Raw genomic sequence first — 26511 nt, forward strand, 5'->3', positions numbered from 1 at the left:
TGTTTGAAAGGAGAAGGGGGAGGTAATATATATCCTTAAATATTAATCTGTATTGCCATGAATCCCAATGACCAAGAATGGGAAATTGACACGGTAAGGAACTATAGAAATATTGAATATCCCAGAAAGATTTATTTTTATGAATTGTTCATTCAATTAATTTCATAATCTCAAATCAAATAAGTCGTATCTTGCTCAGACCGATAAAGAGAGATGAAGTATAGTTAAAGCTGCTAGTAGAAAATCAAAATAACTAGTTATAGTGGGCATGAAAAAGCTAAATGAAATATGTTCTTTTTATACATATATTTAAAAAGCACTTCCCTAAGTTTCCATTTTTGAAAGAAAGATAGGAAAATAAAAAAAATACCACTTGAAAAATACAATTGAAAGTTTTTGATTCATCAATCAATCAGTATAGATGAATAAAAATATAGTAAGATAGGTAAGAAATCCATTCATCATCTGTGACATCTACCCATCCTGTGATTCCAAATCAACAGATTCATTGAACAACTCTTAAGTTGAGTAAACTAATATAATAAGATTCTTTTATTATAAAAATAAGAACTTTCTTGTGTAATTTCATTCAATTCAAAAAAAAAAAAAACCCCCTTTTTTTCTTTGAATTAATATAGAATCAAATCGGAAAAATATCTATTTTGATCCTTTTTTTTTTTTTTTATTTATTATTTGGATTATATCTAATCCATTTTTTTTAGACTAAAAGAAAAGTGACTTTCTAATGTCCTTTACTTTACTTTTTGACTTTGATTTTAACTCATTGGATTTTGTAGTAGGTTCCATTCTCATAATATCTCCAATGAGAAGAAAAAAGGTATCAAATCGCTCGAAACTAGGGTTCTACATTTTTTTCTCTTTCCTTATTTTAATATAAGATAAAGCTCTATCCTTGTAATTAAGTAATTAAGCCAAGAAGGAGCCTTTTGGGTGTAATACAAGAACAACAATGCGCGTGCCACGAATCGAATATTGAGAAAATTCTTCTTAAAAATAAAAATGAAATTTTTGTTATTCTTCTGCCATTAAAAACTATCTATTACTACTATATCATTTGATGATGCCATGTGAATCGCTAAAAAATGTGAAGTGTATGGCTAATCTAATAACGAAAGTTTCGTAAAGGAACTGGAGCAGGCTACCATGAGACAAAAGATCTTCTTTTTAAAGAGATTCGATTCGGAACTATGATATGTCCAAGGTCCAATATTAAAATAATTTCAGAGGTTTTCCTTTACTTTGTTCGTGTCAACAAACAACTCGAACTGCCTCGACTTTTTTAGAATAGGTCCGAGTCAAATAGCAATGATTCGAAGCACTTCTTTTTACACTATTTCGAAAACCCAAGGACTCAATCGTATGGATATGTAAAATACAGGATTTTCAATCCTAGCAGGAAAAGGAGGGAAATGGATACTCAATTTCAAGTGTAAAACAGAATTCCATACTCGATCTCATAGATACATATAGAACTCTGTGGAAAGCCGTATTCGATGAAAGTCGTATGTATGGCTTGGAGGGAGATCTTTCATATCTTTCGAGACCAGGTCTCATGGCAATTGCCAAATACCTAGTTTTTTTGCAACCCTTTTTAAAAACTTTCTAGGGGTTCATTGGACTAAAAAAGGGAAGGAAGAAGGCGAGTCAGTATGCTAATTACTCACCCTCAAATCAGCCCTTCCCGTGGGTTCTTATCTGAATCCGAATCAATAAATAATTGTAGAAGTAAAATCTTAATAGGATTTGAAAAAGCAAAAGCAGCAAAGCAAGTCCACAAAAAAATATATGTATTTGATTTGTATTTTTATGATTAAACAAAAGGATTCGCAAATAAAAGCACTAATGCTACACAACAGCCCATAAATTGTTAAAGCTTCCATAAAAGCCAGACTAAGCAATAAAGTACCCTGTATTTTTCCCTCTGCCTCGGGTTGTCTCGTGATCCCTTCTACAGCTTGACCTGCAGCAGTACCTTGACCAACCCCAGGTCCAATAGAAGCAAGCCCGACAGCCAACCCAGCAGCAATAACCAAAGTGGTAGAAATCAGTGGATTCATGATAAGTTCCTTGCACCCAAAATAAAGAAAAGAAATAGTTAATGATACAATCAACCAACAAATTATGACTTAATTATTCCATCATTAAGATTTATCCAGTCGAAGTAATTAAGAATTCAAATTGAAAAAAAAGAATATTTATTGAACTATAATAAGATTTATCGAACTATTAGAAAGACTTTGATATTGATTTTTTAGTTTTTATCCACATAGTTTTTGTGAATCCCTACAACTTTTGTTCTTATCTTACTTTCCATTTCCAAACCATTCTTTGAATTCTTCATTCTTTTTCTTGATTTAATCTCTTCAATCATTCAAGATTCAATTCACAATTCTAGATACTAGATAAAACGGAAGGACTTTTATTTTTGAATCCGTATCTAAATTTACGGGCAAATTTAGATATATGTTTAGTTCATATATAACTAGTTAATATCTAATATCACATATACATGTGTTTTTTACATACCGTAAACCTATTATTCTTGTCTTACATTCAATCAGATTCAAGACATTTTTTTGAAACATCCACAAAATAAAGAGCTGTGTTATAGCGATTAGATTCTATACACCTAGTTTGACCCCTCCACTCCTACGCTATTTTTTTTAATCTCATTTTTTTAAGCCTTCTCTTCCTTTTATTTATCACGAGCCCATATGGATAAAATCAATCTAAATCAATTCGGTAGACCGAATTATTGCATAGAAATGTCAGCATTTGAGTGATCTAAGTTCATGTAATTTTATTTTATTATTATTCCAATTTGGTCAATCATTGAATTGAATGACTGAATGAAAGGAGAATCCGTTCTATATAACATCTTTTTAATCACACGTCATAAACGGAGATACCATACAAATTCTTATTTGTATTATTTCAAATTATGGATCCTAATATTATTATTATATTAATAGAAATTATATATAATATATAAATAGAATTTCTGTTTTATTAATTCTTTTTTTTATTTATTATATAATCTAAATAATCTACTCTTTAATGTTCTAATTGAATGAACAAAACAATCCAAATCCAAAACAATAAAAAAAGAATATTCATTAGAGGGAAGTCAAAATTGGTCAAAGAAAGAGTCTTTTTAGGAAAAATAGGAAAAAAGATGTTTTAGATGGATCTCTTTCCTATTTTTTTTTACAATTCCCCCTGGTAATCTTTTTTACTTTTAGACAAAATTGTATACTTATTTTATTTAGACCTTATTTGCATCTTTTTATTTTGGATAACCTTTTTTAGAAATTTATTTCTATATTTTTGTTTCATTCCCTTAAGTAGATTCTTTTGAACCGCACATACATTGCAGCGAGCTAAGATAAAAACAAAGACTATTTCGAAAACTAGTCAATGATGGCCTTCCATGGATTCACCTATATAAGACGTAGCTAAAGTTGTAAAACTAAGAGCTTGAATACCGCTTGTAAATAATCCAAGGAACATGACAGGTATAGGAACCACTAAAGGTACTAAAGAAATAAGAACAACAACTACTAATTCATTAGCTAATATATTTCTGAAAAGTCAAAAACTAAGTGATAAGGGTTTTGTGAAATCTTCTAAGATGTTAATCGGTAAAAGGATTGGGGTTGGTTAGATGTATTTACCAAAATAACCTAATCCTTTTTTTGAAAGACCCGCATAAAAATATGCTACCGACGTAAGTAAAGCTAATGCAACAGTAGTATTTATATCATTTGTGGGTGCAGCTAACTCCCCATGAGGTAACTGTATGATTTTCCAAGGCAAAAGAGCCCCTGACCAATTCGAAACAAAAATAAATAGAAATATAGTTCCAATAAAGGGAACCCATGGACCATATTCTTCTCCAATTTAAGTTTTGCTCATGTCTCAAATGAATTCAAGGACATATTCAAAGAAATTCTGACCGTCAGTAGGAATGGTTTATGGATTTCGAACAACTATAATGGCTGAAACTAATAAAATAGCAATTACAAATCAAGAAGTAATAAGTACTTGGGCATGGACTTGGAAACTCCCTATTTGCCAATAGAAATGTTGGCCTACTTCCACACCCAATATATCGTATAATCTTTTTAATGTGTTGATGGAACATAATAGAACATTCATATTGCCCTCTGAAAGAAATACAACTTTAAAAGGAATTATTTTAATTCAACCATCTCTTTTTCGGCTTGTCTACTTAAATTTTAGATTTTGAATACTAACTAATCACATAATATCTCTGGTTATTCTTTTTTGCACGATTCAGTAATAGTATAGTAACCAATTCCATAAATCTATGGAGTTCCCCAAACAAAATAATTTCTTTATCTTATTATTAATAAAAAATTTCGTATATAGCTAGAATGACCCTCAAAAATTGCAAATACTAATTTGGTAAGAATTAATCAGATTGAAGCTATAGCATCATCATTAGCTGGAATCAAAATATCCGCGAGATCCGGTTCACAATTTTTATCGATTAAATAAATCGTTGGAATTCCCAAAGTGATACATTCTCGAAGAGCCGTATATTCTTCTTACTGATCAACGATTATTATAATATCAGGTAACCCCATCATATATTTAATGCCACGCAAATACGTTTCCAAGCGAGATAATTGTCTCTTCAACATAGCGGCATCTCTTTTCAGAAGACAGTTGAGTCTCCCCGTCTTTTGTTCCGTTCTCAAGTCCCTAAACTTATGAAGTCTCTTTTTTGTAGTATACCAATTCATTAACATACCACCGAGCCATTTTTTATTAATATAATGACACTGAGCTCTTATTGCAGCCCGCGCTACTGAATCAGCTGCTTTATTTTGGTACCAACAATTAAGAATTGTTTTCCACTATTTGCTGCATCAAAAACTAAATCACAAGCTTCTGATAAAAAACGAGCAATTCTAGTAAGATTTATAATATGAATACCCTTACGCTTTGCAGATATATAAGGTGCCATTCTAGGATTCCATTTCCTAGTACCATGGCTAAAATGAACTCCTTCTTCCATCATCTCTTCCAAAGTTATGTTCCAATATCTTTTTGTCATTTATCCCCACACTTTCTCTCTCTTTTTTTTCAAATAAAAAAAGAATTTGAAAAAAAAGAGATCAGTATCCTGAAATAGAAATCAATAATTGTTCCGATGGAACCTTCTCTTCTACCGAAGATTGGCCGTTGATACACGATCAGGCCATTCATTTTTTTCTATTCAGTATTATCTTTATTACTATACTCAATAAAATGACCGCGTTGAAAGGAAAGGGATGAATCCGCTCTTAGGAATAATTAATATGAATATAGAAAAGAATATAGAATTTCAAAGAAATATTCCATTTTTTTATATTCTAAGACATTTATATTCTAAGACATAAAGAACATAACAATTTGAAAATAAGGATTAAGGAAATATATTTCAATCTATTTATTAAATAGATTATGTTTCTCAATAATCAATATGCGCATGGTGGATTTATATTAATTAGTTCTATTTATAATAATTAAATTCAAATTGATTATTTAAACTAAAAACTTATAAATTAATTCAAATTCAAATAATAAAATTTGAATTCAAAAATGAAAAAATCAAATCTTACTATACTAATTAAGATAAAGATATTAAGATAAAGATATTGATCATTAATATGGATAATATATCCAAATCTAGTCCTTCTTAGTCGAAAGAGATTCCTATGACCCTGATGAACAAAGTAAATAGTATTAATGCAAGCATAGAAAATAACATAATATTTTCCGATTCATGGGGATAGGAAAAAGTAGTGTTGTTAGTTTCAAAATAGGTAATATCAATAAAAGGCCATGTTATGTTTTTTAGATTTCTATCAATTCGATGTGAATCAGTCTTCTTCTGAAAAAAGGAAGTCCTTCCATTATTATTGATTGTTAATAAAGATAATAAATTCATTTCTTTTTCGCTTCTTTTTCTTTACCCCATAAAGATATTGAACGGAATGAGCTATTTTTTTTTTCCATTGAAATTTTTACAATTAACGTTTAAATATCCTTCAAAAACAAGTAAATAGATCCGAAACATATAAAATGCAGTTAATCCTGCTGTGGAAGAAGCTATTATTGCGAAAATTGGTGAATACAACCAAATATAAATACCATATATAGTTTGATAGATGGGGCTTAGGGGGTTTTTTAAGAATAGAAAGGAATGAACGAATTGAGTTAATAGATTTACCTAGGTTAAGAGACCAATAAATGATTTTTTTATTCGAAACCCATTAGAAAAGAAGGGACAATCAATGAGAAATCAAATCATACAGAAATGATAAAGAAGGCCTTAGCCCTGAAAATGCTATGAGGTGCTTGGAAATGGTTAAAGTAGTTGAATAGGAGGATCACTATGACTATAGCTCTTGGTAAATTTACCAAAGATGAAAATGATTTATTTGATATTATGGATGACTGGTTATGGAGGGACCATTTTTTTTTAGGTTGGTCCGATCTCCACGGGCTTATTAGCTAAATGGCAATTGGCACATACAATACGGCCAGTTGCTTCTCACGGATTTTCATAACCCTGCTGTGCAAAAATGGGATATGCATTTGAAATGGGTGCTCGAGTTATTATATATATCATGAGCGATACAGAAATTGATCGAGTAATCTCTTCCTTTATCCAAGAACAGTAATTTCTAGTTTGCATGGCCCAATCATTGATCCTGAAAAGTTCTACAATAAAATTTGGTCGGTCATTGAAGAAAGGCATGAGATAAAAGCATATTGGCTATTGATTGTGAGGCCCTAATTCTTGACTGGAGGGGACACCAAAGGCCTCTGCTCTTCCATCCCTTGGATAGATAGAGAGGGAGGGTAGAGCTTTTAGTTTTTTCATGTTGTCAAAGAGTTGAACAATGAAAATAGATGGCGAGTGCCTGATCGAATTGATCGGGTCATGTAGGAACAAGGTTCAAGTCTATCAGTCTGTTAGGATGCCTTAGCTGCATACATCACTGCACTTCCACTTGACACCTATCGTTAATGATAAACGGCTCATCTCACCGTGACCTTCTCTTGAATTCTCAAAACTTCTGTCGCTCCATCCCCGCAGGGGCAGAGAACCCATCGCTGTCTCAACTGTGCTACCGAAGGCTCTAGGGAAGTCAGAATATGAGAGTACTCATCTTGAGGTGGGCTTACTACTTAGATGCTTTCAGCCGTTATCCGCTCCGCACTTGGCTACCTAGTGTTTACCGTGGGCACGATAACTGGCACACCAGAGGTGCGTCCTTCCCGGTCTCCTCGTACTAGGGAAAGGTCCTCTCAATGCTCTAACGCCTATACCGGATATGGACCGAACTGTCTCACGATGTTCTAAACCCAGCTCACATACTGCTTTAATAGGCGAACAGCCCAACCCTTGGAACATACTACAGCCCTAGGTGGCGAAGAGCTGACATTGAGGTGCCAAACCTTCCTGTCGATGTGAGCTCTTAGGGAAGATTAGCCTGTAATCCCTAGAGTAACTTTTATTCATTGAGCGACGACCCTTCTACTCGGCACCGTCGGATCACTAAGGCTAACTTTCGTCCCTGCTCGACAGGTAGGTCTTGTTGTTTTACGCCTCGTAATTCTTCCTCAGCCAAGCTTGGGCAGAATAGCAGAGCAAGTAAAATATTAGTAGCATAGCAAAAATGCCTTCCTCGTCATTAATATGTTTGCTCACAGTAATTGTGGCCTCTCGAGAGAATTGATATAGATTATATTAGTAACAAGTAAATCCTTATATGTAAAGTAAAAAGTCTCGAGATTCTGGGGGATAAGGATAAAGGCCAACCGCAAGGTCTGAGATAACCCAGAAAGCACTATCAACTTTGTAAGCCTACTTGGGTATTGAGCATTTATTTAACTTATAAGAACAGAATCTCTTGTAATGGATAGTTGTAACTCCGGAAAAGAGACTCTGCTATATTTTTTCATACGTAGAATCTTCATATTCATATATGTTATGTGTGTATAACATATAAATTTTTTAGATAGATACGTTTGATTCGTGCTTGAGCCGGATGATGAAAAATTATCATGTCCGGTTCTTTTGGAGGATGGATCTATAAGAATTCACCTATCCTAATAACAAAAAAACCTGAGTTGAATGATCCTGTATTAAGAGCTAAATTGGCTAAAGGAATGGGTCATAATTATTATGGAGAACCCGCATGGCCCAACGATCTTTTATATATTTTTCCAGTAGTAATTCTAGGTACTATTGCTTGTAACGTAGGCTTAGCGGTTCTAGAACCATCAATGATTAGGGAACCTGCGGATCCATTTGCAACTCCTTTGGAAATATTGCCTGAATGGTATTTCTTTCCCGTATTTCAAATACTTCGTACAGTGCTTAATAAGTTATTGGGTGTTCTTTTAATGGTTTCGGTACCGGCGGGATTATTAACAGTACCCTTTTTGGAGAATGTTAATAAATTCCAAAACCCATTTCGTCGTCCAGTAGCGACAACCGTCTTTTTGATTGGTATTGCAGTAGCCCTTTGGTTGGGTATTGGAGCAACATTACCTATTGAGAAATCCCTAACTTTAGGTGTTTTTTAAATTGATTCAATTGTGAAATAAAATAGCATGATATGTGTAATAATAATAAAGTTTCTAGCCTAAATTCACACCCTTTTCTAATGGTTATAAAACTTATATTAAATAAAATATTCATTAGAATTTTTTTTAATTTTTTGAATTTAAAATTTACGGTCATTGCAAATTCAATAAAATAAAATTTATAAATTTAGAAGAATAATAAAAAATTCTATATAACTTTAATAACAAGAACATTTAAATTTATAATGACAAAGCAGCTTTAACATTTGATCTTGATAAGTCAAAATGATTAAATAATAAATAAGAATAACAATATTTATTAATTGAAAACCATTAAATAGAAAAATCATCAGTTAATTTTAAAAAATTATATTTTTTGAGATTTATCTAAACAATTCATAAATGTGGACATATAGCCTTACGAGGGTAATTAATCAAATGTGGCTTATGCCACAAAGAGAAACATAGACATACAGTTTATGAGGTAAGTAATCAAATATAGCTTGAGCTACAAAATAAGCGTAAACACACAGTCCATGAGGATAATACTAACCAAATATAGCTTGCAGCTATGAAACCAAATGCAAGTTTGAAACCTACAAATAACAAACGTGAGACCAGAGCTCACGAAAATAAAACTAACTAGTCATTGACTATGGCATGCCAAAGGCTAATGGTTATTAGCAACCAACGTTCTGTATAAAATCCTCTCCAAATTCATTTTCAAACATACGAGAAAGTCATCACTATTAAAATACAGTTTCCATTCTCAAAATCAAACTTATATGAATAGTTTTAAGTGTCAAAACTTGTCAGAATAAAATTTTATATCCAATGCTTGTGTTTGCATTTATTGAATAATAAAAAAAATTGCCAATGCCAGTGAAAATGATTTTTATCAATCTTAAAAGTATATCTCAAAAGGGGTAAAACATTTATATGCCACGATGTAAATGTTCTTCACCACCATCTTATAACTTAAAAATGAAGAAATTTAATTAAAAAAGTATCCACTAATCAACATAATTTTATTACAATAATCTATATAAAAATATAAAATTTTAGTAAAAAAATTAATTAATAAATTAGTTGAGACACTATTTACTTATTTTATATAGATTACCAAGCATACAACTTACCTTCAAATTGGCCCTTTTTGCAACAATTAGGGGTTCTTAAATTCTAGAACAGTAATGTCAGAATAGTGGAGAGAGAGCAGGTCCTATCATCGAACAAGGAAGAGGAAAAATGAACTGCACACCAATGCACAGACAATGTCGACAAAGATGAAGGAGAGCTTTGATGTTGTGCTGCAACACGAACAAAGGAGGAAAAATGGAGGATTTGTGAGCTCCCTCCAATCGGCAACACAAAAGCCAACAAAAAGGAAGTTGGTTGAGCAAAAATGGGCAAAAACCAGTAAACCCACAGCCACTCACACAAGCCAGTCAGCAACGTTGAACCTGTAGGAAGCAAAGACCATCGCACGAATAGGGGATGAATAGGAGAGGAAGAACTAATAGTTGACGGTGCGGATGAACAGCGGACCAACGACCAGCAACAATGAATGAGTGGCGACGCGAAGTAGGACGAAGAACGCCGGCAAACACGCTGGAAATGGAGAATAGAGGCAAAGGGTTCTGGAGTTCTCTCTCTCTCTCTCCCCCCCCTTGGTGTGCCTTCTGAAATGTGAAACAAGAAGAGGAATGGGAAAAATTTGGTGTGTTCTCTTTTAATTTTAAAAAGAGGGGCATTATGGTAATTTCACAAAACTAAAACCAAAATAAAAATCCTTCTTTTTGCATTAGCAAGAATCAAACTCATGACTTGATATAGATAAATTGTTAATGCAATTTCCACTAAACCAACAATCCTTTTGGTAAAATATTTTCAAAATTAATACAGGTACAATTAAAACATATTATTATATATTTTAGTTTTTCTTAAAATTCTTGAGTTATTATAGGCTCTCCTTTGGTGAATAAATGGGGTGCTATAGCCTTAAACTAGTCTCTTTTGAGAACAAGTAGAGACGAAATAAGATGATTTCTTTTGACAAATAGTGGTATAATCCCTCAATAAACAAATGGGACATATGTGGGCCAACCATCAAGTTCTAAATGGTAGTTTTATCACGTGAATTTTATGTCACTACTCCCCCAAGGAAAACTTTTGCCCTCAACATGGTCATGCAAAAACACATGCGGCATATCTCAATTATCAATGTATCATGCTTATCACACATAATATAACATTATTATGTAAAACTGCAATGTAACTCACAATAACTCACAATAATTACATATCCATTTCCTAATTAATCATTGTATTAGTATTCCATTATAATTTCTTAACACAAATATAAGTTCCATAGGGCAATTCCATATATCAAAGTAGAATTTTTTTTTATGATATAGCTCAAGTTCTAGTTTCATCAACATATCATCAACTTTTCAATGACATTTATCGAATCACACATTTCAATAATAACTTAAAAACATACACTAGCATGCACAATAAGCGAGAAGTGGTTACCTCTGATAGTCTAAGCTAATAAAAGAACCACAATTACTTAAAGTCTTGTGTTTAAGATTGTAATCAAAATAAGTCTACATGAGTTATATAGATAATTATTATTGTACAATTTCTTGAGAGATAGTGAAGCTAATACATAAGCTTAAAACCCCACTTATTACCATTCAGGTGGTGCATATATAATTCCATATCTAATTTTCAATCATCATTTGGCGTTATCAATCTAATTGAATCTTCAATTATTGATTTCTAATTAATATTCAATTGACAATAACTCCAAATTTCTATTACTCAAGTTTGACCCAAAATAACCGTATTCATTAGTGGTCAACAGAATTAATAATACGAGGAGTAATTAAGTTTAATTACATTTACTAAAATTCTCAATTCTCATCTCAAATTCTCAAAATCTTCATTTCTTAGCTCCATCACTCATTGGAAACCTCAATTTATCATTAAATCCTCTAATTATACAAAATACCGAAAATTCCTTAACTTATTATTAACCTCCAAAATACTAAACTTTGAATTTCGTCATTACATATTTCCAATTATATATATATATATATATATATTTCAATTCGGGTATAACAAAAGAATCTCACAATTCCTATACAATTATATATATATAGAGTAATTGCAGACAAAGAAATTAGTCCTGATACTGGTTGTATGTGCAAACGATAGATTTTGCTGGTGCGGGTTCTGTTTTGTTATTGCAAGCGTGGTCTATACTTAATAGAAAAACTGCTATTAGATTTTTTAAAAAAAGTTATTTTATATAGGATGTGTAAGAAACTGACATCAAATGCACAATCTCTGTCGATTTCTTTAAGCAATCAACGTAGATTATGTATTATCTACGTTGGTTTGATTGATATAATCGACTTAGATAACGCATACTCAACATCATCTGTTACTTAAGAAATTGGCGTAGAGTACTCTCTGTTAATTTTTTAACCAACGTAAATAATGGACATACTATCACGCTCTCATATCCAACTCTCTACTTTGCAATGTAAAATTCCCTTTTTGACCGTTGTAAAAAGTCATGCCTACTGCAGTGAATACACATCCTTATATGTAAAAGCATTGCCCACACACACACACACACACACACAAGATGTTCATGCAGTGAAAAATGAGGATGATACAATGGGGGCCGAAAGAAGAGTGATTTAAATATATTTTAATGAAAGTAAGGAAGAATTAAGTGGCACATGAAGATGATGAGCGTGGGAAAGGTATGTAATCCACTAATCGAGATTTGCCTATTAATGAAGACTATGAAATTCATGCCTTCTCTAATAATGATGAAAGGTATCATAGTCATAATGATAAGTTCATTTATGTGCAAATTAGAAGAGACATGTTGAAGAATTTCATATATGCGCATGCAATGTAGAGGAATTTCATATACTGAGGATAAGTGCGAAGGGTTGGATTGCCCAGATTCTGAGAGTGAAGAGTTAGATGAAGATGGAAGCCTTCAGAAGAAGTTTTGGATGTATAAGTTGCTAAAAGGCATGAATGGATCAATCTAATTGGGATAAATTGCCCATAATACATAAGGTTTGAATGTCCTCACGCAAGCCTTAATATCACAGAAATGCATAAATGCGCATGCAATAACCACAATTAAAATGATAATGATCCTAACCATATTATAGTTTTCACAAGCTTATCGACATGCAAATGCAAACTTCTTCTGTTTTTTTTTTTTTTTTTGGAATACAAATGTAAACAGCGTTAAGCAAGAGCAAGATTTAGATCCCTTTCTTCACTGTTGCATGTATACTATATCCGCCCAAGCTTCTTACTATTCTGCATCTTCCCTTGTTCCAATACAAATGTAGAAATAACATGCATCCACTATTTGAATATCCCACTAGAAAGTGACAACAAATTTTTCTTTTCATCATTGTTTATTTAACCATCTTAGCTAATCCTTTTGCCTAAAATCGCTGACTAACATAACAATTTTTTCACTAAGATTCATTTTGTTTATTGTGAAGAAAACATAATTGACAACATTAAACAAAAAGATGCATCTGCTAAATCTTTCACTGAGATTCATCTTTGAAGTGTATGAAAAATGAAATTACTAAAAGCAATAAAAGGAAATCAACACGAACACGGGTCAAAATTCTAAAATTATCCCAATGAAATTCAAAAGAAGGGTAGAGATTACAAATTAAAGCATTTTTATCTACTTGAAATGAAAAGACAGTTGATATACCTCTGAAAATCACTATCCATACTCAAGACAGGAAAAAAAAAAAAAAAGCTTTAACATCCCATGACAGTGCAATTATACACAAAGTTCCCTGACTGTCTACTGGCAAGTAGGTTCCATTGTAGTGAACCTTCCTCATCTGGGATGCAAGAATATACTTCAATCATTCTTCCATGTACACCACCAATGAAGATTAAAATATCTCCACAAGCCTTAAAGGCTAATCCCCAACCATTTATTGCAGCCACCCGCTCAGGAAGTCCTCCAATATTGAGCCATGAGTTTTGTTCTTTGTCATATCTCTCCACCACTTGTTCTTCATAATCTGCAGCATACAAAATGTTATTCACAACAGCAACTAAGGGAGGTGCCATGGTAGCATGGGATGTTCCATTCACAAGTTCATCAATTTTTCTAGGGAACATGTTGGGTATAACTCGCCATGTTCTTGTCAGGGGGTCAAATTCCTCTCCACATGCTAGTTGCATCATGTCTTGATCAACTCCACCAATTACATAAAACTTTCCATCCATGAAAAAACCAGAACACATTTTTCTTGCCTTATTCATGCTTGGAAGATTCTCAAACCTTCCTGTTTCCGAGTTATAAACCTCGGCTGAGTCTAAGATGTTGCCTAGTGGATCACATCCCCCAGCTATAATGGCAATTTCTCGGAGGCTTGCAGAGGCAAATAAGCATCTGTGAGTATTCATTGTCATATTTGAGGACCAAATGTTTGTTAAAATGCTATACTTGTAAATGATAGGAGACAATATATCTCTTCCAAAAACAAGAAGCTCTGTACCAACAGCTAAAGACTCCTTATCTGAACACATAAAACATTCATTTGAAGGCATCATGGGCAATCTCATCCAATGGCATCCATTTGGGTCAAAGGCCTCCCATTCCAGGGGGTTATAGGAGTAGTAAATCCAATGCTCTATTATACTTGCCTTTCTTCTTAGACGGTATAATAGTCCACTCTTAATAAGAGATCGAAAACTTCTATTTAATAAGGCAAGTGTTGCATAATCGAATCTTGAGCATCGAATAAGACAATTTATTGAAAGGTCCCTACCAAGTAGACGGGAAAGCAAACTTGAATTGATCGTTGTTTTCACTTCTCCATCTTCATTCTTGATGCACTTATTTTTTGAGAGCTCCATCATAGGATGAATAGTATTGATGCACAATTGTTCTCTAGCTCAACTGAGTTTGATAATTCTATCGAAACACAATCAGAAGGATCCTGACAACATCTTACAATCATTAATAAAGTTTTACAAAAGTACTCTTAATTATCTTTATTCAAATCAGTCATTGGAATATTATCAACATAGCATTGCCTATAGGATACTTATGAACACAAAATTTTATTGATTGGAAGCTCAATCATGAAATAAAAAGTTCAACAGTCACACAAATTTCACATCAAGTAAAAACAAATTCCAGACAATTTTTATTTACTGGACGTGGAAGGATAGAATTGAGTATGAATTGAAGTGTTGAAGTCATTGTACCCTCTAATGGAAAATAAATTGAGTTAAAAATTGAGGAATAGAGTACAAAAAATTGGAGCTCCTAAAATCAGATCTCTAAAGTTGGCCCAAGAAACACATCAAAGGAAGGAATGAAGATTTAAACATCAAACACATAAAAATGATAAAATCAATTTCAAAATCATAGAACTTTAGGTTTTTTAGCCTTAAGAAATAGCCTCGAAGTGATTATTGCACATCATTTGGATTTCCAATAATTCTACACTTCTTTCCTATCAATTTTCCCGATTTCAAATTCGAACAAATCACGACCAGTACAGGAAAAGGTTGATGAAAATTAATGAGTGATCAAACAACCATACAAAATAATAGAGATTTAGCAGATGATGGAAAAACTCACAAATTAGATGAAGAGAGATGTTGAGAATTTTTCCAATTCGACAAGCTTTTTGTTTCCCTGGGAAGCCTTCTCTATCTAACGCTTAATATCATTGACCATGTCTTCAATTCGATTGCTAGACTCTTATCTCTCTCCCTCAATTCTTTTGATTTATTATTTCTGTTGTTTTGAGATGTGAGAGTGATATAGTAATGGTGATTGTTTATAAACCAGAATTTTAATCATATGGTCCCACTCCAACTGGGCACAACATTAGGGATTGCGTGATTGCAAAATGCTCATTTTTGCTTGTATAATTACCACTTGTTTTTTATTCTTAATTCCTCAAGCAAATAATTTGATTTTCAGACATTCTTTTCATTTATTTTTTTATTTTCTTTCTTGTGATTTTCTAGTGGTTTTTCACAATTTGGTTATTTTATTTATGTTCTAAATATATTTTATTTAATTTTCAAAATAATTTTTTTACTATAGCATATTTTTGGATTAGAAAAGAAATAAAATATTCTATAAAACTAGCTAGAATGGTAATCCTTACTATTTTAAAGTTTAAGTGGTTGGTTAGTTTGATAGAGAATTTAGTGATTGAATGAATATGTTGTTTACATTATTGATGCTTAATTGGTTATCCTTGTTGAGATTTGATTAATGTTTCGAAAAAAAATGACACCATAATTTGTATTTTTTTGAATGTGGCAAGCACTAGGTTATACAAATTATATCATCTGAATTATGAGTTAAATGTCTTAGTCCTATCATTAATAAATGTTGCTATATCAAAGTTAAAAAATATTTACAAAATTTGGCATTATTATTTAAAATAAAAATTAATTATTTATTAAAAAATAATAAATATGATTTTTTGGGTCACTAATAAATACAATCTTCTATATATAATACTCCCTTCATCCTAAATTATAAAATACTTTTAAGAAAGATTCAAGGTCCCAAAATATAAGATATTTTGATAAAAATAAGGTTTCATTAATGATATTTTTTTTAATATTATCCTTTTCATATATTATCTCTTTTGAATATTTTTTTGTTAATGGAGTATTAAATGAAGGATATTTTTGAAATTTTATATTTTTGTCTTGAAAAAGTAAGGTTTTAAAGTGTATTTAGTGAGCTTTATTGGTATGTAAAATTTTATCTAAAAATGTCTTATAATTTGGGATGGAGGGAGTAATACAAAAGCTCTAATAATCTTACTATTTATGACTAATAAATATGCATGCGGTTTCATTGCTTAAACTCTATAATGCAATGCACTAATTAAATATGCATTTCTTTCATTTAAATTTATTTAATACTTTCTAGCCAAAAAATGTATTTAATTCCAGGGGTTGGTAGAATGCACACTCCGCACACAGTAATGAAGGTTTTTTTTCCCCTTATTTAATTCTCTTTCTATCTACCACTTGTCATCTTTTAAGATGAAAAAGCGTCTATCATTTTTGTGGTTTCAGTAAAATTTAAATATTCAAATTTTCTATTTTTCTTCTTCTCCCCCCCTTTTGTTATCTCTCTTGAGAAATGGACATAATTTTTCTAGAGATCTGGTTTAGACTGTGGGTTTCAGACTTCTTAAAAACATATTTTATAGTACCATCTTGCATCCTGCAAAGGATAGGGAGTTTTGTAGTATGAATGTCTCTTTGAACACCATGGAACTGTTTCGCATAATTGTTGATCCATTCCAAGAACATCATGTCAGCTAGCTGTTCAGTAGGTAATTGTTTCGGGATTTGCAAAATTGAGGGATTCTCCAAATTTCTAGCATTCACGAACAAAGCATCACCAATTGCATTGGGAAACCAAGATCAAATGAATGATCTTGAAGTCTAAAGATCATTTAATGGTGAAGAGTGACCATCATGGCATTAGGCTCTTGTTCAACTCCATGAATCTGGATTTGCACTTTTAGTCTCTTAGAGAGAGTTTTGTCAGTGAGCTTGATATTGAAATCAAGTGTGATAGTAAGAACTACACTTTCTTGGTTAAAGGCAACCAACATGACTCCAATCAAAGCGTTGACCATATGACTTGAAAGTAGTGTCTAACAAAACAACTCTGGCCGTGGTCGCCATGCCTTTCCTTTTTATTAAAAGATTATATAATTTTAGAATTAGCTGAAGATTTTTTATAAATTAAAATTTATATAATTAGGTTGTGGTTTAAATAATTTTTATGCATAAATAATTTTTAAAAAGTTTAAATTGAAAATATTATATTAAATTAATTTTTTTTCCAAAACTATTAATTCAAATTTTTTGTAAACTCCAAAAGTGTTTTTTAAGGAAAGTTCATGATTCATTATTAATTTTAACTTTTTTTGTAATGGCGATGACTGCTAATTGGGAGAAAACCCACAGGCATTGGATGCAGGACTGTGCATGTTCTAGTTTGGAGCCATCTTCTTACATGCAAACTTGCAAGTGTGTCGTGTAGGCACAAAAGCGATAACAAAAAGTTATTATCAACAGCCAAAAGCCAACATTCAAAAATAAAGTGTCTTCAACGACTAAGAATTATGAAACAAGTAGTCCTGGAATTCATTATGCAAAAAACCATAAGCAAAATAGACAGTAAAACACATCGAGTAGCTTCGAAAAAGAAAGGGAAACATAACACTACCCATTTCATGTTTCTATTCTACTAGCATCACCGTATCTCCAAGAGGCAAGCCTTTTTGTTGATAAAGCGTGAAACCAAGACCAAAGCTTTAATTTCTATGTTGACAAAAAGGTAAAATATCAATTTGACAACTAAACTATAAAATCACGAGCTTCTAAAACTTTATTAAACTCATTTTTTATATAATATTTCCTTCAACTTTTAAAAATAGTATAATATAACTCTTATCATTAATAAAAATTAATTTTAATCATTGATTGATTAAAAAAATGATAGAAAATAACTTCAAAAATTATAAATTGGCCATTTATGTAATTCTGCGCCTTGGTTTGTACTTTTTGGGTCATTTTCTGTATTTTTTTCTATTTATGTAATTTTTTGATACTTTTTTATCATTTTTTTGTCAATCAATAATTAAAGTTAACTTTTATTAATAGTAAAGGCTACATTACACTATTTTCAAAAGTAAGAGGAATAATATATAATAAATGAGTTTAGAGTCTTAGACACTTACGGATGTATAATTTAGAGATTAAATTACCCTTTAATGTAATAATTGAAAAAAATTCAAGAATTCAAACAATGCAATAAATTTAATTTAAGCATCAAAAGAGAAGTTGGTATAAATTTTAAAAAATTAAAATAAAAAAAATTAATTTTTCTTGATATTTTGACTTAAATTGTAATAACCTAAGAATTTTAGTAAAATTAAAATTTGTGATAAAAATTTTTAATTATATTTAACTTAAAGTTTTGAAAATAAATAACATGAGAGGGATTTGTGGTCTCGTGAAAATTGTGTGTTCAACCTATTACAAAGTTTTGGGTTCAAATATTCTTTGAAATAAAGGAATTTTATTCTCTGATGTTACCTAATTGCTAAAATGCCATCAGAAATATTTTAAAAAAATATATAACAACACGCACACGGCACACATGACGTCATATGATATTATATATTCCCAATCTTCATTTTTGCTTCAGCAACAGTGAGAGAGAGACAAGTGATTGGAATCCAGAAGCTTCGTTTTCTTCCTTGTTTCTCCATCGTTCGTCTTCCTTCATCGTTCTTGTTCGACGCTGGCGACCGTGATTATTTCTATCTGCAAGTTCGTTCTCGTTTTGACGTCACCAGATATCTCTCCTCCTCCCCTGTTTGCGCCGTTCTGTACTAGTATGAATGAGAGAACATTGATTCCTTGTTCCATTCCTCTTATATATTTCCTCAATTCATCATAGCTTCTTCTCCTGCTCATTGCATCAGTTTGGTTGTATGTGTTCATTATTGCCTTTTCCCTTTCTTTACTTCTCTGCAGCAACTAGAGGGGGAAAAAAAAACAGAGTAGAGTTTTGGTTAGCTAAATCGTTGAGGGGAGAAGAGCTTCTACTAGGAGGTATTATTCATGCATTTTTTGGTTGTGTATTGATGAAAGGCTGAACAATATAATATGATTTTTTTCCTTTGTCTTTCAAATCTAAATTATGTCTATAAATTAGAGGATATAATTTGAAGAATGAATTTAAAAATTAGTGAACCATGTGAAGATTTGTTGTTGTGATTATGTGGCTTGAATAAAGGATTAAGAAAGTAAGAAACTTATTGTATTGGCTTATTTTGTCTTGTACATAAGGTGTTTGTTAGAATGTTTGAGTGAAAATTTTTGTTTGAAGGAGTGGCTAAACCCTACAAAATTAATCATAGTTAATTTTCATATTTGGGTCACTAGTTTTTGTGTTTTATACACATATAAATAAGTAAGTGTATGATTATTGTATAACTATTAGAAGGGTGTGTCTTAAAACCTTTTGAGAGTAATTCTTTAAAGATCGATGGATGGTAGGTGGTAAGTTGTAAGTTGTTTGAATATGACAAAGTTTTAAAATATTTCTTAACTAGCTAAAGCATATTTTAAACATGATGTTTGAGAAATATTAAAGTTTCATCTTTGAAATACTTGTGGAGTGTTTGATGCGATATTTGAGAAAGATTGAAGTTAATTTTTTTTTAATTTTTTTAATCATTTTGGACTAAAGATTTTAAATGATAAAGTATGTAAGAAGAAATGACAATGACATTAATTGAATATTAGGAATTTAGAGACCAAGCATTGGTACAAGAGTGCTAATTAGGAATAAGTTTTACATCTGAATATATGACAGGTAAATGGATAACGTCCCAATTAATTTATCAATTAAATTTTCTTGAAATTTTTCTTAAAATATCTTTATTAAATGCTTTATTTAAAGACTTTGTTATTATTTTCTTTACCATTTACATAGTCATCTTTACTTATCCTATTTTTATTCAATTAGTTTATTACTAAAATCATTCTATTTTATCAAAAAATTATGCTACTAGATCCAAGATGTAATGAATCGATGATTTATTCAAAATAATTCTATTTTTTAAATTTTTAATTTTGTATTTGATTTGAAATTTGTTAATACGGTAATTCATGCATGGAAAAATTGTTGGAAAAAGGAGTTGATAATTGAACTTTACATTTTGAAAAAAATGATTTTAAAATGGATGTTTAGATCCACACATGCTTGATTTGGATTAAGGGGACTAAATTTAGAATGTTGGTTGTTAATAACAGTTTTATTAGCCCTTGATGTGCCATGATAGCAAGGTGTTTATAAAAGGTGCTAGCCCTATGTGTAGGCCAACACATATGAAATGGAGGGATGATTGTTTATGAGAATCGTATTCACACTTGTTTTGTGAGTTTTGTGCCTATACTTATTTCATGTTTTTAAGCCACGCTTATCGATAACTTATCCTTGTGAATTGTGTGCCCATGCTTGTTATCTGCTCTGATAAAGTCTCGTTAAAAGAATATTTGAAATTAATATTTTTTAAAACTAATTTTGTTAAACAAGATGATTTTTATGAATGAATTTTTTTTATAATGAGCTGTGCTGTTTTTATCTGTTTTGTATGAATATGGCAGTTGGAAAGTGAAATCGTTTTCCTTACATAAAGATGTCTTTAGATTAAGTTTTTAAATGAAAATTATTTGATTTGAGTTATGCAGTCTTGCTATTTTTTATGACTAATTTAGTTAAATTCATATTTATTCCATTTATAATTCCTTATTGTATTTCCTTTAACTTTAATTTGAAATGTTATTCACTAGAAAAGATATTTTTGGCCTCAGATGGTACTGAACATGTATCTCAAGATATTTATTGAGGAGTTTTATTATTGAACTAAATTGGAAGAGTTATTTGAAATAAGTCTCAATTTGATGAGAATTTCAACTTTGTATTTTTGTCTGAGTCTAGCTTTAGGTGCTTCACATAAATTGTAAGTAGGATCCTTGTCTTTCTTTTAATGTTGTATATCTAATTTTATATTGTAAATTATTGTTGTAGTAATTTGTAGAGGTCCTATTTTTAGAAGAGGTTTTTCCAAAATTTCTTTATAAGTTCATGATTTTTGGTTTATATGAAAAGCATGGTAAGAATTTTTAATCATCACACTAAGGTGTCTAAAATATTGACTTAGGAGTCCGTCAAGGTTTAACGAATGTGAGTTTTGCACCTACATATCCTGTGCCGTTCAAACCTAATTTTTGGGGTGTGACATTTAACCCTTGACAGAATTCATTTTTGAAAAGTCCACTTTGGCCATTGTAAAGAGATTTACATTTAAATATATTTTTTTCAAAAGTAAAAACAAAAAATTATTATGATAATATATAATAATAAAAATACTTTTAAATATATAACTATCATAAAGTATAGGAAAAATGACAATTAGGGACCTTACAAGAACAATTACTAACCTTGAATTATTGAAATTTTAATGATAGACCATGATCCTTACTTGAAATTATTTTTTGTTAATTGGCTTAAGATTCATAGTAGGTTTTTGTAAAATTTCAACTAATATTACAAAAATTTTCAAATATCTTTTTTTGATTTCCCAAGAACTAGTAAAAAAAATAAAAATACAAGTGATAGGCTTGTGATTTATAATTGAATCTTATAAATTATCAATTGATGTTATAAATAATTCTGAATGTATTTTATAGGTTTTTCAAATGATTTATTTATATATTAGCAACAAAATTATATAAGCGATAGGCTTGTAATTCAAAACTTTTTCTTGTAAATTCCTAACTAATGTTACAAATAATTTGAAGTGTATAATCTTGATTTCCTCCCAAGTGGTCTATTTGTATATTAATAGTAAAAAATTGATATTCACAACTAATTCTCATAAATTATCAACCGACATTAAAAATAATTTCAATTATCTTTTGTTGATTTCTCAATTGATTATTTGCATTTTTTTAATTGCATGTAAAGATCATTGTCTGTTAATGAGATTTTAATAATTCAGGACCTATAATTGTTATTAATACTCTTATGGGATCTTTAATTAACATTTTCTCTAAAATATATGTGTTTTATGATATGTAATCTTTCATTATATAAAATTTAATATGATAAATAATTTGTATTCTAAAAAGTGTTTAAATTATATAAAATATAAAAGGATAGAAAAAACATATATAATAAAAAATTATAAATCATATAAATTTGATATGTTAAAGAATAAAAAGAAAAATAAAAAATGTAAAGTTTGGCACGTTGAAAAAATTATATATAAATACTTTCTTATGTAAATAATGTAAAATTTGATATGTTTTTTTTTCAATGATGTAATATTTGATCTCTAATTGAATCACACATCCGGCCACTGATATATCTTGAGGTGGATATGAAAAAAAAAAAAATTCTTGGCTAAAACAAGTCAATTTTATTAATATCAATAAAGTAGATACAAGCCAAAACCCAAAAAAACACTAAAAAATAAAAAATATAACAATACAACTTAAACATACAACTTACTACTACTACAACAACAAGTCTTATCTTATTAGGTGGGATCGGTAAACACACAGCTTACTAAAGAGAAAAAACAGATGACAAAACAGGAAACAACTAATAAGCTAAATCCAGAAACACATTCCCTTTGAAGCTTTCAATGCAACCCAACTCCACAGTTTTATTCTATGCTCTAAAAATCAGAGAAACCACCACATTGTTGCGTCTTCTAACACTGCTATGATATCCTCCACTACTGTTTATGCATCCCACTCACACGATTCCACCCTTGTCTCCTTCACACATGGTGCCAAGTTTTCACTTTCAGTCTCAATTACTACCTATCTATTAGTAAATCTATTCATGATACTCAAAGCCTTCCTCACGGCCAGTGCTTCTGTGGTAAATGTAGAAGCTACATTTACCTTACTAGCAAAACGTAACCATCAAGCATTCTTGCATCAACACTTCTTATTATAATTCCAATCCCTGCTCTTCCCTCCTTTTCATGGTAAGATCCATCCACACTTATCCGTGAATTAAATCAGAACAAGCAGTAACAGGCTACTTCTTTATTCTTCCATATCCCTTCTTCTCAGTTTCTACAGTTCATTTCCTATTAGCCGTCCAAACCTCTTCAACCAGCTTAACAACATCCCACATAACCCTAACAGGCTTAGTCTCTCCTTCTTGAAATGACACGATGCACCTATCCTTACACACACCAACAAAATTAAACAGTGCCAATAAGAGCCTTCTCATATTCACCAAGGCTACTCTCAGTCCCAATCAAATGACACGACCACTTGTTAAACCTAGAAATACCTTATCAGAGCCAATGGACAGCTCAAAGCAAACTCTTTGTGCCCAATCACGCATTAGTATATAGTTTTCAATGGTCTCAACTTCTGTATTGCAGATTCTACAAATTGAATCCACCCCACATTTTCTTCTAAATAATGCTTCTTTTATAGCCATGCCACCAGTTACTGCCATCTACAAGAATGTGGATTGAATTTTATTTTTAATCTTTATAATTTTATTTTTTAAAATATAGGAATCAATATTTAAGAAGTTAAAATTTTAGGGACTAAATTATAAAGGCAAAATTCAGAGATTGATTTATAACAGAGTTAAAATTTCAGGGACTAAGTTATAATGAGTTGAAGTATAAGAACTAAGTTACAATTGGTTCAAAACTATAAGGATCAAATAATTAATTTTTCCTTAATTTTTTTCACAAAGAAACATGAAACCACCAACATAGTAAAAATATAATAATATTGAAATGTATCTCAAACGCAAATGTACAATATTGTAGGAAACTGTATATTAATATCATTCAACAACAACAACAAAAAGTTTTATGTCCTTAGGACGGGCCAGTTACAAGGAAATTGCGCAAGGCCATTATGCTTTATCAGTGACTACGCCTTTGGTTAACTTATTCATTTATACTACACAAACCACATTAGAGTGAATCCTAATTGTCTAAACACACCAGTGAGGGATCTGATTTTAGTGGATGGCTATTAGGAGGAGGCTAATCCTTCTTATTTGCTTAATTCCCTTATGAGGGTGACAATAGTGAGATTAAACCCAAGAAAAGCAGATATTAGGCCTATGATTCTCCACGGGGTGTTGAAATGCTTGAGTTGCAATTCGGCGAACCAAATGCTTACTTTATCATCGTAAATTTTCTCAATATTGTCTCTCACACGATCATACTTTCCTGTATGAAGCACCAAGTCGGTGCTCACTGTGTTGAAGATTTTCGCCACTTCATCATCGCTTCCGAGAAGGTTGTTCAGAACCCTAGCTTTCCTTAACGCTTTGACATCATCTGCATTATCTATCAAGGAATTCAGGAACCACACATAGTTACTGATCTCGTAATTGTTCCTGAAGTCTGGGCACATCTCGTACGCTATCATGTTCAAGAATGTTTGAGCTGTGAAGTCATCCATAGTGAGCCGAGAAAGGTAGAGCTTCAGACCATCAACATGGATGCCTGTGAGACTTTTCCCAACGTTTTCCTTAATTTTAAAACCTGATGTTCAAAGTTCCTGTATGTTACTATGTGTTGGCAGCTTTTTCTTCTTTTTCTTTCGCTTTGATGATTTGTCATCGGACGGCATGCCTCCTACTATATGTTCCTTCTTTTTATTATTATCTTCAACCACGATCATCATGCGCAGAAGATCCAGCAAATGGTATGGCTGACGCTGAGTTGTTTTCTCTGACTTGATGATGCTGCGCAAATCAAGAAAACTTTGCATGAAGGCTGTCATTGTAGAATTGTCCTTCTTGGTTAAAATCATCAACACACGATATGGAAGCTGGTTCTCTAACAAGAGCAGATCATGCAGTAAGATAATGTCCTGTTCTTCTAATTTTGATTGTTTCGCTTTATCCATGACATGAAGTACAGCACACCCATCGACAAAAAAGCTCCAGGCAAGTTCATCGTCGTTGAAGCCTTGAAGCGCATCCTTAGTGTAGTAATCCCTCAATTTGTGGATTTTAGAATGGATCTTATTTAGTAGACACTGAGCCTCTTGCTTGTCTGTCTTTTGATCTTCCAGGTAAGTGTATGCCCATATTTTCTTGTATTCTTCTCCTTGGTCAAGATTCAATCTTGTTCCTTTCGATTCTTCTGATGATGAATCCGCCGATGTTATTGATGTCCCTTCTTGTAGTGCTCCATCACCTTTGAAATGATGAATGGGACCAATGGATACCACCTTAGGGAAGTAATACTTGTCAAAGTCAGATCTTTGTCGAAGATAAGCTGGCACCTGTTAAAGGCATGAATAGTAAGTCACTCTTGATTTCTGGGATTTTCTTGTCTAATTTTCTGGAATGAAATTCTTCAGTGAAGAAGAGGACCTAATTTTTTGACGAAAGTGTTGCTTGGAGTATAATCCAACATGGATGCTATCACGGCAAGCTAACAAGACAAAAAAGGGTGAAATTTTCAAAGTTAAAAGTCATAGCGGTAAAAGACTGACAACAGGGTAATCTTCGTTGAGGCGATATTGTACCAAAAATAAAAATAAAAATATGAGGTGTGCCTGCTTGAAAACTTTGAGAGTAGATTTGAACTTCTACCCCAATAAAATGTGGCATTGTGTTCATTTTTCAAAACGTGGCATTGTGTTCAAGGTGTACATATATGTTTTGTCAACAAGGTATTTTACCAGTAAGGGGGAAAAAAAACTATCAACCTGAATTAATGATCAATTGACAGTAATGTCACAAGTTATATAAGTTTATCATGATTTGCTAACTAGAGTACACTCATCAGATAAAAAAAAAAAATCTCTTAGTGTACACTATAATCGTCAACATTAAAACATAGTACACATGTTCTAATTAAGAAAATAGGAGGATTAAATGGATGCCATTCAACTTGCCAATTACTAAGGACTCGTTGGAGAAAAAGAAAAATGTTTGTCAACCCAAATTAATTGTAAAGCGATGTCATTGTCAAAGATTATTTATGTATATCATGGCTAGTTATAGAACTGATTGACCAACACTTATATAGGCCCCGTTTATTTTAGCTTATTTCATGAAAAAAATCACTTAATTTTTGAAAAAAAATCTATTTTATGAGTTTTTATTATGTTTGTTTAAAATTTTAAAAATAATCAGAATTAAAAAAAGAGTATATTTTTTATTATTTTAAGAAGCTACTTTGAGTAGCTTCTTTATAAAAAACAGACATTATT

General features: G+C 31.4%; 2 protein-coding genes and 2 pseudogenes across 2 annotated transcripts; 1 reads left to right on the top strand and 3 right to left on the bottom strand.

The window, feature by feature from the left end:
- Nucleotides 1–3435: 3435 nt before the first annotated feature.
- On the bottom strand, nucleotides 3436–4194 carry LOC129295650 (ATP synthase subunit a, chloroplastic-like; annotated as a pseudogene).
- Nucleotides 4195–4379: 185 nt separating this feature from the next.
- On the bottom strand, nucleotides 4380–5104 carry LOC129295649 (30S ribosomal protein S2, chloroplastic-like; annotated as a pseudogene).
- Nucleotides 5105–7790: 2686 nt separating this feature from the next.
- LOC129295646 (cytochrome b6-f complex subunit 4) lies at nucleotides 7791–8642 on the top strand. Its single transcript, XM_054934190.1, has one exon. It carries the CDS (start codon nucleotides 8107–8109, stop codon nucleotides 8629–8631), a length of 525 nt encoding a protein of 174 aa, XP_054790165.1. The 5' UTR covers nucleotides 7791–8106; the 3' UTR covers nucleotides 8632–8642.
- Nucleotides 8643–13455: 4813 nt separating this feature from the next.
- Nucleotides 13456–14568, bottom strand: LOC129295647 (F-box/kelch-repeat protein At1g74510-like). The gene has a single exon (XM_054934191.1). It carries the CDS (start codon nucleotides 14566–14568, stop codon nucleotides 13456–13458), a length of 1113 nt encoding a protein of 370 aa, XP_054790166.1.
- Between the last annotated feature and the right edge of the window lie 11943 nt (nucleotides 14569–26511).

Source organism: Prosopis cineraria, unplaced genomic scaffold (assembly GCF_029017545.1).
Source record: "Prosopis cineraria cultivar Desert tree isolate PC_DT_omini unplaced genomic scaffold, ASM2901754v1 PC158, whole genome shotgun sequence".
NCBI lineage: Eukaryota > Viridiplantae > Streptophyta > Magnoliopsida > Fabales > Fabaceae > Prosopis > Prosopis cineraria.